This window comes from Myxocyprinus asiaticus, chromosome 8 (genome assembly GCF_019703515.2).
Source record: "Myxocyprinus asiaticus isolate MX2 ecotype Aquarium Trade chromosome 8, UBuf_Myxa_2, whole genome shotgun sequence".
Taxonomy (NCBI): domain Eukaryota; kingdom Metazoa; phylum Chordata; class Actinopteri; order Cypriniformes; family Catostomidae; genus Myxocyprinus; species Myxocyprinus asiaticus.
Window position 1 is genome coordinate 53322067 of NC_059351.1, and position 14609 is coordinate 53336675.

The 14609-nt window shown below is 36.8% G+C and overlaps 3 protein-coding genes across 4 annotated transcripts in view; all 3 read left to right on the plus strand.

The window, feature by feature from the left end:
* LOC127444814 (uncharacterized) overlaps positions 1-14609 on the plus strand; it is a 40840-nt gene that overhangs the window by 18619 nt on the left and 7612 nt on the right. The window contains exons 12-21 of the mRNA XM_051704355.1: positions 2769-2936; positions 3088-3107; positions 3227-3279; positions 3569-3836; positions 6513-6830; positions 7027-7326; positions 7751-7963; positions 8079-8174; positions 8330-8403; positions 8537-8764. Coding sequence (XP_051560315.1) covers positions 2769-2936; positions 3088-3107; positions 3227-3279; positions 3569-3836; positions 6513-6830; positions 7027-7326; positions 7751-7963; positions 8079-8174; positions 8330-8403; positions 8537-8764 — 1738 coding nt within the window. The remainder of the gene's footprint in view (positions 1-2768; positions 2937-3087; positions 3108-3226; positions 3280-3568; positions 3837-6512; positions 6831-7026; positions 7327-7750; positions 7964-8078; positions 8175-8329; positions 8404-8536; positions 8765-14609) is intronic.
* Positions 195-3860, plus strand: LOC127445480 (CMRF35-like molecule 5). The gene is made up of 6 exons (XM_051705594.1): positions 195-1040; positions 1160-1492; positions 2769-2936; positions 3009-3107; positions 3227-3279; positions 3569-3860. Exons 1-6 carry the CDS (start codon positions 971-973, stop codon positions 3845-3847), a joined length of 1002 nt encoding a protein of 333 aa, XP_051561554.1. The 5' UTR covers positions 195-970; the 3' UTR covers positions 3848-3860.
* LOC127445478 (polymeric immunoglobulin receptor-like) lies at positions 5785-12843 on the plus strand. Of its 2 annotated transcripts, none has more exons than XM_051705592.1 (7): positions 5785-6324; positions 6513-6830; positions 7003-7326; positions 7751-7963; positions 8079-8174; positions 8330-8403; positions 8537-12843. In XM_051705592.1, the coding sequence occupies exons 1-7, from the start codon at positions 6243-6245 to the stop codon at positions 8774-8776; spliced, it is 1347 nt and encodes a 448-aa protein (XP_051561552.1). In that variant the 5' UTR covers positions 5785-6242; the 3' UTR covers positions 8777-12843. The 2 variants fall into 2 exon arrangements, with proteins under 2 accessions (XP_051561552.1, XP_051561551.1); XM_051705591.1 differs by having other exon boundaries at positions 5786-6324; positions 6492-6830.

Below are 14609 nucleotides of genomic sequence, written 5' to 3' on the forward strand. Positions count from 1 at the left end.
GTCATAATTCTCTAGTCTAATATTAGAACTTGCCTAGGCATAGCTATAGTAATCTGTGTGTCATATTTAGTATGACATTAAAATGCATTTATTTTTTAAATTGTGTGTCTGTAAGCTATAAGCAAAGTGATTGTGTCTGCAGAAATACACATCAACATGAAATATGTGTACAAACATTTTTCAGTGTCCCTTATACTGTCCCTTATTTTCCCATAAAGAACCTGAAAGTGTCTCTTATTTTCCTCTGCTGAAGTTGGCAACCCTATTTCCTACTGTTAAGAGCTCTCCAAAAACTAGCACTGGTAAAATATGCAATATGTAAATAGCCTAAAAATGTATTTGCATTGCATTACATTGCCATTTATACGTTTGTAAAGAGGAGGCGAGAAGCAGCTTTCCTGGTTCAGGTAAGTGTTTTATTCTCCTTACTGCAGCAAATACACTCTTTCAGGGCTTTCCCAATGTTCATTAATTCACTCTCAAAGTAAACAAACTATTTTACAAAAATAAACTCTCTGCTCTGCTCCTGACTTCACACTAGGGTCTCTGGTGCCCAGGCTCTCTCTCTCTCGTCTACTTGCGGTCTGGCTCTATTTATGCCGCTCTCCCCGTGCTCACTGAAATTAGAGACAGGTGTTAGACATAATTTAGCTCAGGTGTAGCGCCCTTACCGCTTTCTCTCTCCGGAGAGATGCTTGACCACGCCCCCGCTGCCACAATGTTGCTTGCAAATAAACCCATCATAAAACACACCTACTTTTAATGGCCATCAATGAAGAAAGATGTCTTTTGCCTGCATCATTGTGTAGTTACGACATCTACCAGCAGGGGTGAACTGACCATAATAACCAGTAAAACCCTCACAGATATGTGTATTTCATAGAGAGGAGGGGCAAGAGAAAGATAGAGATACACAGAGATCAAGAGATAACTTTAATTGTGACCTCCAGCACCACACAGATAAAGCAGAATGATCCAGGTCTGTTGTGATAAACTTCTTGCATTTCACCTACTGCTCATCTCCTTCCACCTCATGTCAGGTAAGAGTTTATAACACTTTTCTGAATCTCTCTCTAACACAGCAACTGTTCTAAACCATCTCAAATTAATGTTTGCAATGAGTTTTCTTTCTCTCTTCTGTTTCCTTTCTGCATAAAAGTGGTGAAATGTGGGTCAAATGAGATCTTGACTTTAACAGCAAATGAAAGAGGAAAAGTTGAAATACAGTGTCCATATGAGTCACGATATGAAGAAAATGTGAAGTATCTCTGTAAGGGCGAATACAAAATACTAAATAAAGACATACCTGTAAGTTCTGGATCGACAGCCAATGATAAAAGATTCTCTCTGATTGATAACTCAACGACTCACATCTTTACTGTCACCATCACTGATCTGAGACCAGAGGATGAACACACATACTGGTGTGGAGTAAAGACAGGCTTTGGACACTTTGATGACAATACAAAGATTCTACTGAAAATTAAACAAGGTAAGTTGGAGTATATTTGTGATTGAAATTCTTCTTTCAGAAGTCTTTTATCTATAAAACTACATGCTATACTGAAAAAGAAAGAGTTGTTTCTGAGGTGATCTTCTGTATCATGAGCAGTGAAGACCCAGTGTGAGGCGAGAGAGCACAAACCACAATATCCTCTATAGATACTAAGCTAAAGGTCTCACCACATGCTTTAGAGCACTAACAATAACTACTGACTCACATCACTTCCGTTCCAAATGTTGTAAGGTTTTATTTATGATAATGTGACCGACTTAAAAGGTTCAGATGGTTTGTAAGAGAGTCCATGTTTGAGAAGTTTGTTATGCAAGACTTTTGACTTAATCTCATGGTGATTCTTCTTATAACGTCATTGTTTTGTATTGATACAGCTGATTTTACTCTAGTAGTGAAAACAAATAGCAATTTCAGCTCATATTCAGAACAGTTTCATTGTTTGAAAATAGAACAGTCAGAACTGAGTGAATGAATGCAAAGCAGAAGTTGTGGGCATGGTTTTGACAACTTGTGAGGAAACATTTGTAGCACAGTTTGATGACGTACATCACCTATCTGTACTTTCACCTTTCTGAATTTGTTCATACCATCATTTTTGAGAGTGAAAAGGGTAAACAGGTTTGGATTGCTGTCCAAAATGGGGCTTCAAGCATAAGATCCAACTCCCAAGACAGCCCAAGACATGATTATGAAGTAAGCAAGTTGTAATTAAACCAGACTGAGCTCAGTTTGAGGGTCAAATTTTCTTCAGTTGAAAAAGGTATTTGCCTTCCAAAATTAGAAACAATGCCCCGCTGTTGTTAAACCTATGGGCAAATGTGAGCTCTAGTTTCCATGTGATGCCAAAAGCGAGTTGTAAAGCAATTTGTTTTTAGTTGTAAATGATGCACTGAAGAGTAATGCATATTTTATTAACCGTACACTCTAACCCAAACCCCAACCCTAAACCTATCCGTTAGTGGAGTAAAATGTAATCTTAGAGAGAAATTGCAAGAAAAGGATTAGATGCTCCTCACAAACATTGGAAATCTGTTTAGAGAAACAAAATAAAGCCTTTCAAGAAAATTAAGTGTTTTTGAGAACTGGCTATCCTTGAACCTGGCATCACAAAATCATAAATATATATACCAGGGCATTTAGTCAAAGAACACCTCAAAGAAAAAATTGCAGGACAGATCTAGATTGGCAAGCAATAAAATTAAATATAAAATCTTAAATATACTACATCTAAAAACACTCTATGGTTGTGCAGGTTCGCTAACCACAATGACGGCGATGTCAACAAAAACTCAAACAGTCTCCATCTACTCAAACCAACCAGGATCTACCCATTATACAGTCATCACTTTGGCTATGTCATCATCATCATCATCATCATCATCACCACATTCACATTCAGTATCAGTAAAAGTGAAATCAGGTACAGTTTAGAAGTTTCTACACAAATAATGGTGAAACTGGATTAAATTTGACAGAAATCTCTCGTTTGCAGATTTTATTGTGGTCATCATCATGCTGTCTGTAACAGTAATTCTGCTTGTGTTTGGACTTTCACTCTTTGTGTCCTATAGACACAGACAAAAGAGTAAAGGTAATGCTCTATCACTTAAACATGCAGTATTGAAAGGGACGTCAGTCTGCATTAGGCCAATTTTTTATTTTTTTTTTCATTTGTGTGACATGATTCATGAGACCATCATTTTTTCACAGATCGAGAGTCTTCACTTATTGGTAGTGACAAACTGCAAGAAAATGCTGAAAATGTAAGTCTATTTACGTAGAGTATGTGTTTGTGCATCATTTGACTTGGCGAATGTCCATTTGCTACTTAATGAACTACAAATGCAAAACACAGTAACTACATCTTTTCTCTGGCTTTTCTTTTCCATTTTTGCACACTTTTTTTCTCTGAATATCAGCCAAACACGTCTGTAACCACACTGATTGTAGTCTAAGAGACCAAATTCAGTCTTGACTCATTTTAGACAAAATGTTTAATAAACATGATTTTTTACTTATTCTCAGTTCAGTTCTCTCTCTTTTTCCCCCTAGAATGTTTATATTATCTGTGGCTATGAGGGACCTCAAGACGGCAAAAATCACCCTGAGTCACTACCCACAAACCCTTCTGAGACAGAGAGATCTGTTTATGCCATGCCACAATTATCCACAAACTCTTCTGAAACTGACAGGACCATTTACTCCGTGGCTCATTTACCCACAAACACCTCTGCAGCGGAGTGTTCAGTTTACGCGGTGGTCCAGTTACCCAAAGTTCGCAAAAAATATCCAGGTCATGACGTTAAACCAGACCTTTCCAGTAAGACCTAACCATGCATCAAACCTTAAACCTTGTCTGACATAGATGTATTGACACACAGTAGGGTGAATGGCTTGACCGCGACTATAGTAGTGACTGATGATCATAAAGAATGCAGATCAGTACAATTCTAAAAACTGCAGTTCTACTTTTTATTCCAAATTTCCACTTCTGCATTACTGACAAATGTGTCCAAATTTTCAGTTCCAAAGAACTGTTTGTTGTACCTCATTTTAACTTCTGACACTGTTGAAGCAGAACTGCAGCATTGTTACAGCACTGCAGAGGAATGAGGGCCACGAAGACCTGCTGTTCTTCCCAAATTTCTTCCAGTGTTGACCAATGACTGCAACACAATGTAGGGAATTACAAATCAGCAATTTTATTAAGGACTGACATTAAAATGTATTGTGAATAAAATTGATTGAAACAGTATGGAAAATGTACATGAACATCTGCGGTATTTGAAATAAATAAACCATTCAATGGTAAACAGAGGTTGTATGCATGATAGACAAGGTACAATATTAACTATTTTCTTTGTAATTGATTCTTAAAACCAAATAAAAAAAAGATGTAAAAGTTTACAAGATTTACAACAGAAATATTATACTATTTAGGCCTAATTATAATGTAATGTCATATTATACATTTTAATCGAAGATTAGAAATTTCCATAACTGTGAGAAATCCGCTCATTTCTCTCTTGATCTATTTTGCCTCAGAAACCAACAGTGCATCCGTCGTGCTCCCTCATTCTCGCATTTTTTCTCACTCCATTCCCGCCCAATCTGCGTGCACTCACGCAGTTCTAAAGTTAACCGCCAGACTGACAGAAAGACTTGCAGCTCAGTAGTAAGACGTTAAACCTTAAATGTCTTTCTTAGTGCCATAATCATCCTTGGGCTATAAAACTACTTTCTAAAACAAAATAATTGCTCTGGCTTTCATCAATACTCGAGTGCATTCACTATAACAGAAGTCTGTACAGGAGTTTCTGAAGTACGTTTACATCTGTTACATCAAGCTGAATATTTCAATATTACACTTTAGGATTTAAAGGAATAGTTCACCCAAAAATTTAATTTGGGCCAGATGTCAAGATTTAGTGAATAGTGAATAAAGTGGATTAAACCACTCGAGTCGTATGGATTACCTTTATGCTGCCTTTATGTCCTTTGTTCAAGCTTGAAAATTTTGGACCCCACTGACTTATAATGTATGGACAAAAACACCTCATACATTCTTCAAAGGTCATATCAGTTTGGGACAGCATTAGGGTTCCCAACATCACACAAATACTGAACAATACAGGACGGGACAAATATGGGACGGCGGGGTCGGGGGTATGGGGAGGGGGTCCTCTGAGCATTTCGAGGCTTCAATATTGGACACGATGCCCTTAATATGAGAAGTCTTGAGCACTTTGAGCTCCAAATATGGGACAAAGCTATCCAACTGGGGTCCACCATTTGATGTTGTGACAAAATTGTGACCATTTTATATTACTTTCTCCTGTGTGAACATTCCTCTGCCCAAGGGCTGGAAGGTTTGACTGGATAGCATGGCCCTGCTGGTGGATGCCGTAACTACACCACCATGGCGTTTGTTAAATTTAAGGTTTAAAAAAGAAATAGTCAGTAATACATCATATAATACAGACATGGCTTGTTTCTAAAGGAATAGTTCACCCAAAAATGCCATCGCATGCCATCCCAGATGTGTAGGACTTTCTTTCATCTGCTGATACAAATGAAGATTTTTAGAAGAATATTTCTGCTCTGTAGGTCCATACAATGCAAGTGAATGGTGACCGGAACTTTAAAGCTCCAAAAAGCAAATAAATGCAGCATTAAAGTAATCAATAAGACTCCAGTGGTTAAATCCATGTCTTCTGAAGTGATATGCTAGGTGTGAGTGAGAAAAATATTAATATTTAAGTCCTTTTTTACAAATAATGTCCACTTTCACTTTCACATTCTCTTGTGTTTTGGTGATTCACATTATTTGTGCATATTGCCCCCTACTGGGCAGGAAGAAGAATTTATAGTATAAAGGACTTAAATATTGATCTGTTTCTCACTCACACCTACAATATCACTTCTGAAGATATGGATAAAACCACTGGAGTCTTATGGATTACTTTTATGCTTTTATGTGCTTTTTGGTCCTTCAAAATTTTGGTCACCATTTGAGGGTGAGTAAATGATGAGAGGATTTTCATTTTTGGGTGAACTATCATCACTTTAAGAGGTCAATGCTTTGTGTTATATCTGTTGCTTCACCAGCAGAGAGAGCACTCTTTGTAACAATCATTGCAAAAAGTAAAACAAGGGTGAGAGAAAGGAAGTGTATTTGTGTCTGTCAGTCAAAAAGAGAGAGTGAAAGAAAGAGAAGTACAAAGGGATGGCAAAATACAAGCTTAAACGGAGGCAGATGTGTGGAAGACATCAATTCAGTATTTTTCTTCTATTCATCTACATCTCAAGTAAGTATCTACCTTTAATCAGCTTTGTTTGACAGAGTTTGAGCATCTTATCTGAAGAAAAGGAAAACTACAAATGTTCTGAATTGTCACATTCTTGCATTCAGTCTACCTATTTATATTTACAGTTAGTTGTAAATTCATTGCTTGCACCATTTCTGTCCGTCTAGATGTGTTCTGTGCTGATGCAGGTGTCACAACATACACTTCATATCAGGGAGGAAGTGTTGATATCAGATGCCCCTATGAGCCCAAATATGAAAGTAACATAAAGTACCTCTGCAGAGGAAAATGCTCCACTCTGCGTATTGTTTCAGAAAAGGATATACCCATTACATCTGGAATGTCTGCTAGAGATCAGAGATTCTCTTTGAATGTCGACACCAGAGCCAAAATCTTCACTGTCACTATAACAGATCTGAAACCAAACGATGAAGGACAGTACTGGTGTGCTATAGAGAGACCTCTATCTGATGTCTACACTGAGATTCGAGTAAATATCAGAAAAAGTAAGATAACTGCAAGCATTGTCTTCGTTTCATCATCCATATGAACACAGGTTCAACAGAGAGTTGTGGAGTGTGAAAATGATTTAAATGTGATCAAGATCAATTTTTCAATTTCATGCCATTTCTTTTTTCCTCGGTCTGAACCAAATATTTTCCACGTGTTCTGATTTAGTGGTCCAAGTGTCTGGTATAAAAGGAAAGGAGCTGTCCATCACATGTCATTACAAACATGATGCCACAGATAATGACAAATTCTTCTGTAAAGGAAAAGACCCATCCTTATGTGAGACATCTGGGATCAAAGTTTCATCTGAGAAACACAAACATGGCAGATTTTCTCTGAGTGATGATATATCTGCAAGAGATTTTATTGTGACCATCACTGATCTGAGAGAAGAGGATTCTGGGATATACTGGTGTGGATATGTGGTAAAGACAATATTTAAACAAACGCATAACGAGTGGATTTCAGCAATTGATCTAAAGATTTCTGAAGGTAAGAAGTTTGTTGCAAATTCTGTTAACTAAAAGAATTGTTCTTTGTATTCAATCAGAAGACTTGAAAACAGATCCCTAATTAATACACAGGCTTTTGTATTTCCGCCCCACCCCTGACATCAATGAAGCGTTGTTAACAGCTGTGTCAGGGGAAGTTCACGAGTGAAGACTTTCTATTTCTGTTCCTAAAAGAGAGAACTTCTCATTTGCAACTTAGACTTGTAACCTGCCATCACAATAATAAGTCTGCAGCATGAAAAGTACTGAACTTTATGCTTAACACAGATGAGCATTGCTTTGTGTCTTAGATTATTCACATCAGATGAGTGCAGCATCTGAAATAAATACATCAACTACAGATTATGCAGAACTTTCAGAAATAATATCATGCACATTAAATCAAATGAACATTTCTGTTTCAGTCACACCAGGTACATCAACCACATCAAAGAGGACGTCACCTCAAATAACCACAACAGCTTCCTTTTACATCACTAAACCAGCATCAGCAGATCCTGCATCAAACAGACCTGTCACAACTGCATCATCATTATCAACTTCATCTTCATCATGTTTACTTCTCCCATCATCATCTTCCTCTTCTACTGATTCATTCTCACCCAAACCACAATCAGGTGAGTTGTGTTCTGTTGCTTACAAAATCATGCAAGTTTCTGTTTGTACGTTGAGATTTCTTAGCTTTACTCCATAACTGGCCATTTAGGATGGTTTTGGTGTCTGTTTTTCAAGGTTTTACAAGTATCATTATGCTGCTGGTTGTGGTCATGCTGTTGGTGTTTGGATTCTTAGTGATTGTTTACATCAGACGGAAACAAAAGAAAAAAGGTAACGCTTTCATACACATTTTACATGGTATAGAATCTTTCAGAACTCATAACAGTTATAGTATGTTGTCAAATTGGACTTGCGCCGCGGTCATGCAGCTGCATTTCTCTCATTACACGCACAAACACACTTAAAAATGAATTGTCACACAACAGAACTGCAGTTCAGAGGAGCTGTTTGTTGCTCAATGGAGAATCTGCCCGATGGAGAGATTGGAAAAACTAAAGAAGTGAGTGAGTGAGAAAATGAGTTTACTGTTTGACTGGGAAAAAATAAGGTCTAATATTATCCAAAAATACAAATTTTACTGGTTTTGATTGTGTCTCTTTTCCAGTTCATCTTTTTTTCTTCTCTCACATCAGGGCACTCATTCCATCTATGATTATGAAGAGATCCTTCTGACAAATGATCATCCTGATTACAGTTTGTTTCATCCTGTATTTGGTGAAGATGATGCCTCTGTTTATGCTGTAGCACAATTACCCAGCATCACCTCTGATAGTGTCACTTATTCCACCATCAAATTACAGAATACAGCTCATTCAGACAGAACCTCTCCTGATGGGCAGACAACATGTGACTATGCAACTGTTAATCCATGAAAGACTCATCCATGGGTAACAGGTTGATTAACAGAAAAACCAATGCTAAGATTTACATTTACATTGTAATTTCATTTTTTTTGTAAATTCCATCAAAACGAATTGAGTAATTTTTAACAAAATAAAAAAATATATAATAAAGTTGTATTAATTTAATTTTGTTAAAAAAAAATAAAAAATACACAATTCAATGACATTTTGTTATAAAATTGAAATGTGTAAATCTTAAAAATAAGCTAAAATATTTTTGAACATAAAGCACACCAAACAAAAGAATATACACCGGCGACCAAAAGTTTGGAACAATGTACATATTTTATTCTTATGGAAAGAAATTGTTACTTTAATTCACCAAAGTGGCATTCAACTGATCACAAAGTATAGTCAGGACATTACTGATGTAAAAAACAGCAACATCACTATTTGAAAAAAGTCATTTTTGATCAAATCTAGACAGCAGCCATCACTCCAACACCTTATCCTTGAGTAATCATGCTAAATTGATCATTTGGTACTAGAAAATCACTTGCCATTATATCAGACACAGTTGGAAGCTATTTGGTTCATTAAATGAAGCTTAACATTGTGTTTATTTTTGAGTTGCCACAGTATGCAATAGACTGGCATGTCTTAAGGTCAATATTAGGTAACAAATGGCAAAAAAGAAACAGCTTTCTCTAGAAACTGGCTATACAATGCTTGAAATGGGCAAAAAACTGAAGATTTCATACAAAGGTGTACACTACAGTCTTCAAAGACAAAGGACAACTGACTCTAACAAGGACAGAAAGAGATGTGGAAGTCCAGATGTACAACTACACAAGAGGATATGTACATCAGAGTCTCTAGTTTGAGAAATAGACGCCTCACATGTCCTCAGCTGACAGCTTCATTGAATTCTACACGCTCAACACCAGTTTCATGTACAACAGTAAAGAGAAGACTCAGGGGTGCAGGCCTTATGGGAAGAATTGCAAAGAAAAAGCCACTTTTGAAACAGAAGCACAAAAAGAAAATGTTAGAGTGGGCAAACAAACACAGACATTGGACAACAGATAATTGGAAAAGAGTGTTATGATCTTAACCCCATTGAGCTTTTGTGGGATCAGCTAGATTGTAAGGTGCGTGAGATGTGCCCGACAAGACAGACACATCTATGGCAAGTGCTACAGGAAGTGTGGGGTGAAATGTCACCTGAGTATCTGGACAAACTGACAGCTAGAACGTCAAGGATCTGCAAAGCTGTCATTGCTGCATGTGCACTATTTTGTTATCGACAAAGTGAAAATGCGTAAGAAACATTTTGAGAAATTTGCCACCTTCTGCCTGTTTCCATTCAAATGGCCTTTTATCGATTTATCATAAAAATGGTGTGTGTGATGACGTCATGCCTAAAAAACACTTTGTTGCATACGTTTTGGTTTATCGCAAAAGAAATCTGCCCTTAAGCCGTTTTAAGCCGTTTCAAAACAGAAATGTGTGTTTATCACTAATTGTGTACCTTTCGCCTCCCAGATGTCTCCATTTTTTTTCCTCAGAACTTTTGTTAAAATGGGTAGAGTATTGAGACAGTTCATTGAAATTAAGACAGCTTACTGTCATTTTTCACAAATAAATGCAATCAGAAGAGGAGGAATTGCAATCAAAAGGGAGCAGTTGCCCTTCTGATAGGACTGTAATACTGGTCCTGATGTTGCGCCTATCGTAGGTTGCCACCGGTTACAACCCGAAGGCGAATCGTCATGGCCCTGTTCAAGCTGGCGACCTGCACCAAGTAATGGGGAAACTTTCGGACTTAGTATAAGGACCATCCATCAATGTGTATATGCTGTGTGCACATCTATTAAAGAAATATTGATGCAGTGTAACATCAGGATTTACATATGATACATTCCTGATATTCAATAGGCTATTTTGAACAATCATCTAATCTAAAGCATCGCCATCACAACTGCATTACGTCCCGCATATTTGTCCAGCAACTTTTAACGACCAACTGAACTTCTTCATCTAAAATTAAATTTAGCATCATAATGCAATTTACATTTTCTGAAGAAGCTCAACAAATGCGATCCGAGGTAAAGAGGGTTCGATTTAAAATATTTAAAAGTTTTAAAATGTTCAAAAGCTGGTTTTCTGAAAGTGAACTCAGCATTGGACAAATAGTTCTGATAGTTTATAGCCTTGAAAAAAGTGTAGAAAATGTAATTCAGCTGACTTTATTCGTCTACAGAACAGGGTAAGGCTAATTTAAGTTTGTGTAAAGAAAAGGCATATATAGTTCTAAAGATTTTTTTTTTTTCATTTGGTAATTAATTATTTTATTTAATGCTTTATTCGTTTGGTAATTTATTTAATTTAATACAGGGAATTTTGCTGGCATTTTTTCAAAAGTATAAACAATAATTTAATATAATTGTGTTATATGTTAATGTTCCAAGCACACTGAAGCTTTTCTCCTAGTATTATGTATTCATTTTTAATATAAATTATCTTTGTGCACTGAAATTATATGTTTTTTTGTATTTTTGGCTAATTCAATGATTGCCATCTATTATTTTGAATGGTGTGGAAAAGCAACTTTAAAAATAAATGGATGTCTACCGCGATTAAATTAATCACAAAGAGTGGCCATTCATTTGTTCTCAGTACACTTGTTGATGACAGGTGCGTGATATGAGATATTTGTGTTGGCACTCCTGAAAGTGTCATGTTTGCAGCATCGGATATATATGCCGTTAAGATCAATCCATAATCACGTACAATAAATTGGCTTTCAAGGATGTATATCTTGTTGTCATGACTATTATTTATTTTCTTCCCAATTTCGGAATGCCCAATTCCCAATGTGCTCTAAGTACTCGTGGTGGCGTAGTGACTCGCCTCAATCCGGGTGGCGGAGGACGAATCTCAGTTGCCTCCACGTCCGAGACGTCAATCCAAGCATCTTATCACGTGGCTTGTTGAGCATGTTACCGCGGAGACTTAGCACGTGTGGAGGCTTGACGCTTTTCTCCACGGCATCCACGCACAACTCACCACGCGCCCCACCGAGAGCGAGATCCACATATAGCGACCACGAGGAGGTTACCCCATGTGACTCTATCCTCCCTAGCAACCGGGCCAATTTGGTTGCTTAGATGACCCGGCTGGAGTCACTCAGCACGCGCCGGATTCTAACTCGCGACTCCAGGTGTGGTAGTCAGCGTCTTCCTTGTCGTCATGATTAACACAGGCTATCGATTGGGGTAAATTCTGTCATGTGACACTACATTTTTGCGTTAATGACAATTTTCTTGACAAAAAGTGTTTCCAAACCAGTTTTTCACGACATTTGAAGTATCGACATTGAGTTTATGCTCTAGAGTTAAACGGAAAAATATTATGTAACATATAAAGCAAAAGTATGAATGTTTGGTTAAATTTCACATTGTCATTTATTTAGCCATGAGTCCTTAATCAGTGTAAATAATATGCATAATGAAAAAATTTGTTAGTTGACAAAGACAATGCTTTCATTCACAGTTATATTTATTTTATTTAAAATCCTTGTGTAAGTTATTGTGCATTTGAAGAATGACACAGACTTGTTGTGTGTAAAATGAGTCTGAAGTGGGTTTTACTTTACAGTAATGTTGTAGTAGGGATGCATGAACTGATGGAGCGGATTTGAATAATTTATCCATGTTTCTTTTTTTTCTTTTTTTTTTCGGCTGATCAAGAAACCATAAAGTTAGCATGAAGTATCCATAACACTGCAGGAAAAATAAGGAGATAAATAGGGGATTTATTATAATCCATTAAATCCCAAATGTGTAACTCTACGGTCTACAGGACGTTTGTTGGGAGAAGTTATTTTGATGAGCGTATACAGCGCCCATCAGGTCGAAGGAAAAAGCGCGATTCTAGAAGGGGGTCAAAGAGGTGATGACGCAATGACGCTGTTTTATAACTGAAAGTAACGCGAATCTGAGAGCATTTGTGTTTAATATTTCCAAATAATTTTTCTGGTGCGTGCTGCCCTTAAGCAATGTGAAAACCGTCCGTTTCTGTGACGTAGCATTTTTATCCAGGTGAGTATATTTTAAGAAAGAAAAAAAGAGCTGTTTCTTATAACTAAAGCCGTGTTTTTTTCTTTAATAACAATTAATATTGCAGTCCTTGCATCCATCCATCCATTGTTTTTGCGAGTTTTAACTTGACAGAAACCTGATAAACAGTTTTAATGATTTGTCGTTTGATGTTAACTCACGTCTCGATATTTGGTCTTCTAACCGAAGGTTATACAGCAAGTCAGTCCACTGTCGGTCATTTTTGGAACGTTCTTGGGAGGTTATTTCCAGTCATGACAGTGCAGCTCATATCTACTTGAATGGAAAAAGACTGAAATCTCAAATACGATTGGTCAAGATTACGATCAAAGGACATATTTAAAATCAGCAATAAAATCTGAAAACACTGGCATCATAAATTGTGATTCTTTACCTCAGATTACGCTAAAAACAAAACAAAAAAACGCATTTTTCTCGTCTTGTATAGCTAACGCGCATGCGCGATGTCGAGTTGATTGACGGGCAATGGCTGTGTCTAAAAGGTGATTGGCTCTTTTACTTTTAAGGTGGGACTTCTTTTCTACTTCCGTTGGCTGCCGTTGTGCGTTCCAAGAGTGGCCCGTCTCTGCTAAATAATCTCTGTAATAGACCTTTTTCACAGACTTTAATGGCGCGTTTCCGCCTTATTGTTTAGCGTAAATATCGCTATTTTTTTATATTATAATTTTTTTTAAATATTGAGTGTAAATTTATAACATTATACTTTGTGTTATATTACCTGGAATTTGTCAAATTTGTCATCTTCTCCCTTTTTACTGTCTTAATCCACCGCTCTCTATTTTTTTCCTCTTCTGAAAAGTCAGTCAAACGTAATATTGGATTTTCTTTTGCTCTTGGAGCAAATGGGTAAGTGAAAAAAAAAACATATTTGCTGTGAACTCGCATTCACCGCTGTGGAAGTTTGCCTGCAAACGTTTACTTCCGTGTTCCAAAACCTGGAGTGTGATGAAGGTCAATGGCTCATTCTTCCAAGTCACATGACTTTCTGAAATTTTCTTCACATGACTTTTTTTGAGACTTTGGCCTCTTCTGCATATCTAAAGATACGTGTTTATTCTAATAGGTACTTTAATCTGTTTGTTACAGTTAATATTAAATATTTATACAACACAAAAGTGAAACCGTTCCATTTCTGTCATTAATGTCATTCTATTATTTTGCTTTATGTTTGTAGCTGTTATTAATTTAGCTACAGTAAGGGCTCAGATTCATCTCACCAATAAAGTGTCTTATCACAACTTCAGTAATCTGATTTTAAGACTGTCTAAAATGAGACTTTTATTGGTGTGTTTGTACAGATCATTACTGTAAGGTGCTTTATCTGTAAATAGGCTACAAACTGATTTTACTACAGATTCAAGTGGGTGACAGAAATAAGAGAACCATAAGAACAATTTAAAGGAATATTCCGGGTTCAGTACAAGTTATGCTCAATCGACAGCATTTGTGGCATAATGTTGATTACCACAAAAATGTATTTCGACTCGCCCCTCCTTTTCTTTAAAAAAGGCAAAAGTCTGGTTTACAGTGAGACCCTTACAATGGAAGTCAATGGAAACAATCCGTAAACGTTAAAATACTCACTAGAATACTTTCAAAAGTATTGCCACAATATGCATGTTATCATGATTTTAGTGTGACAAAATCATTTACTATCCTTTTTTGTGTAATGTTATAGCCAGTTTTACAATTGTGTTGCCATGACGACATTATGCCGTAAT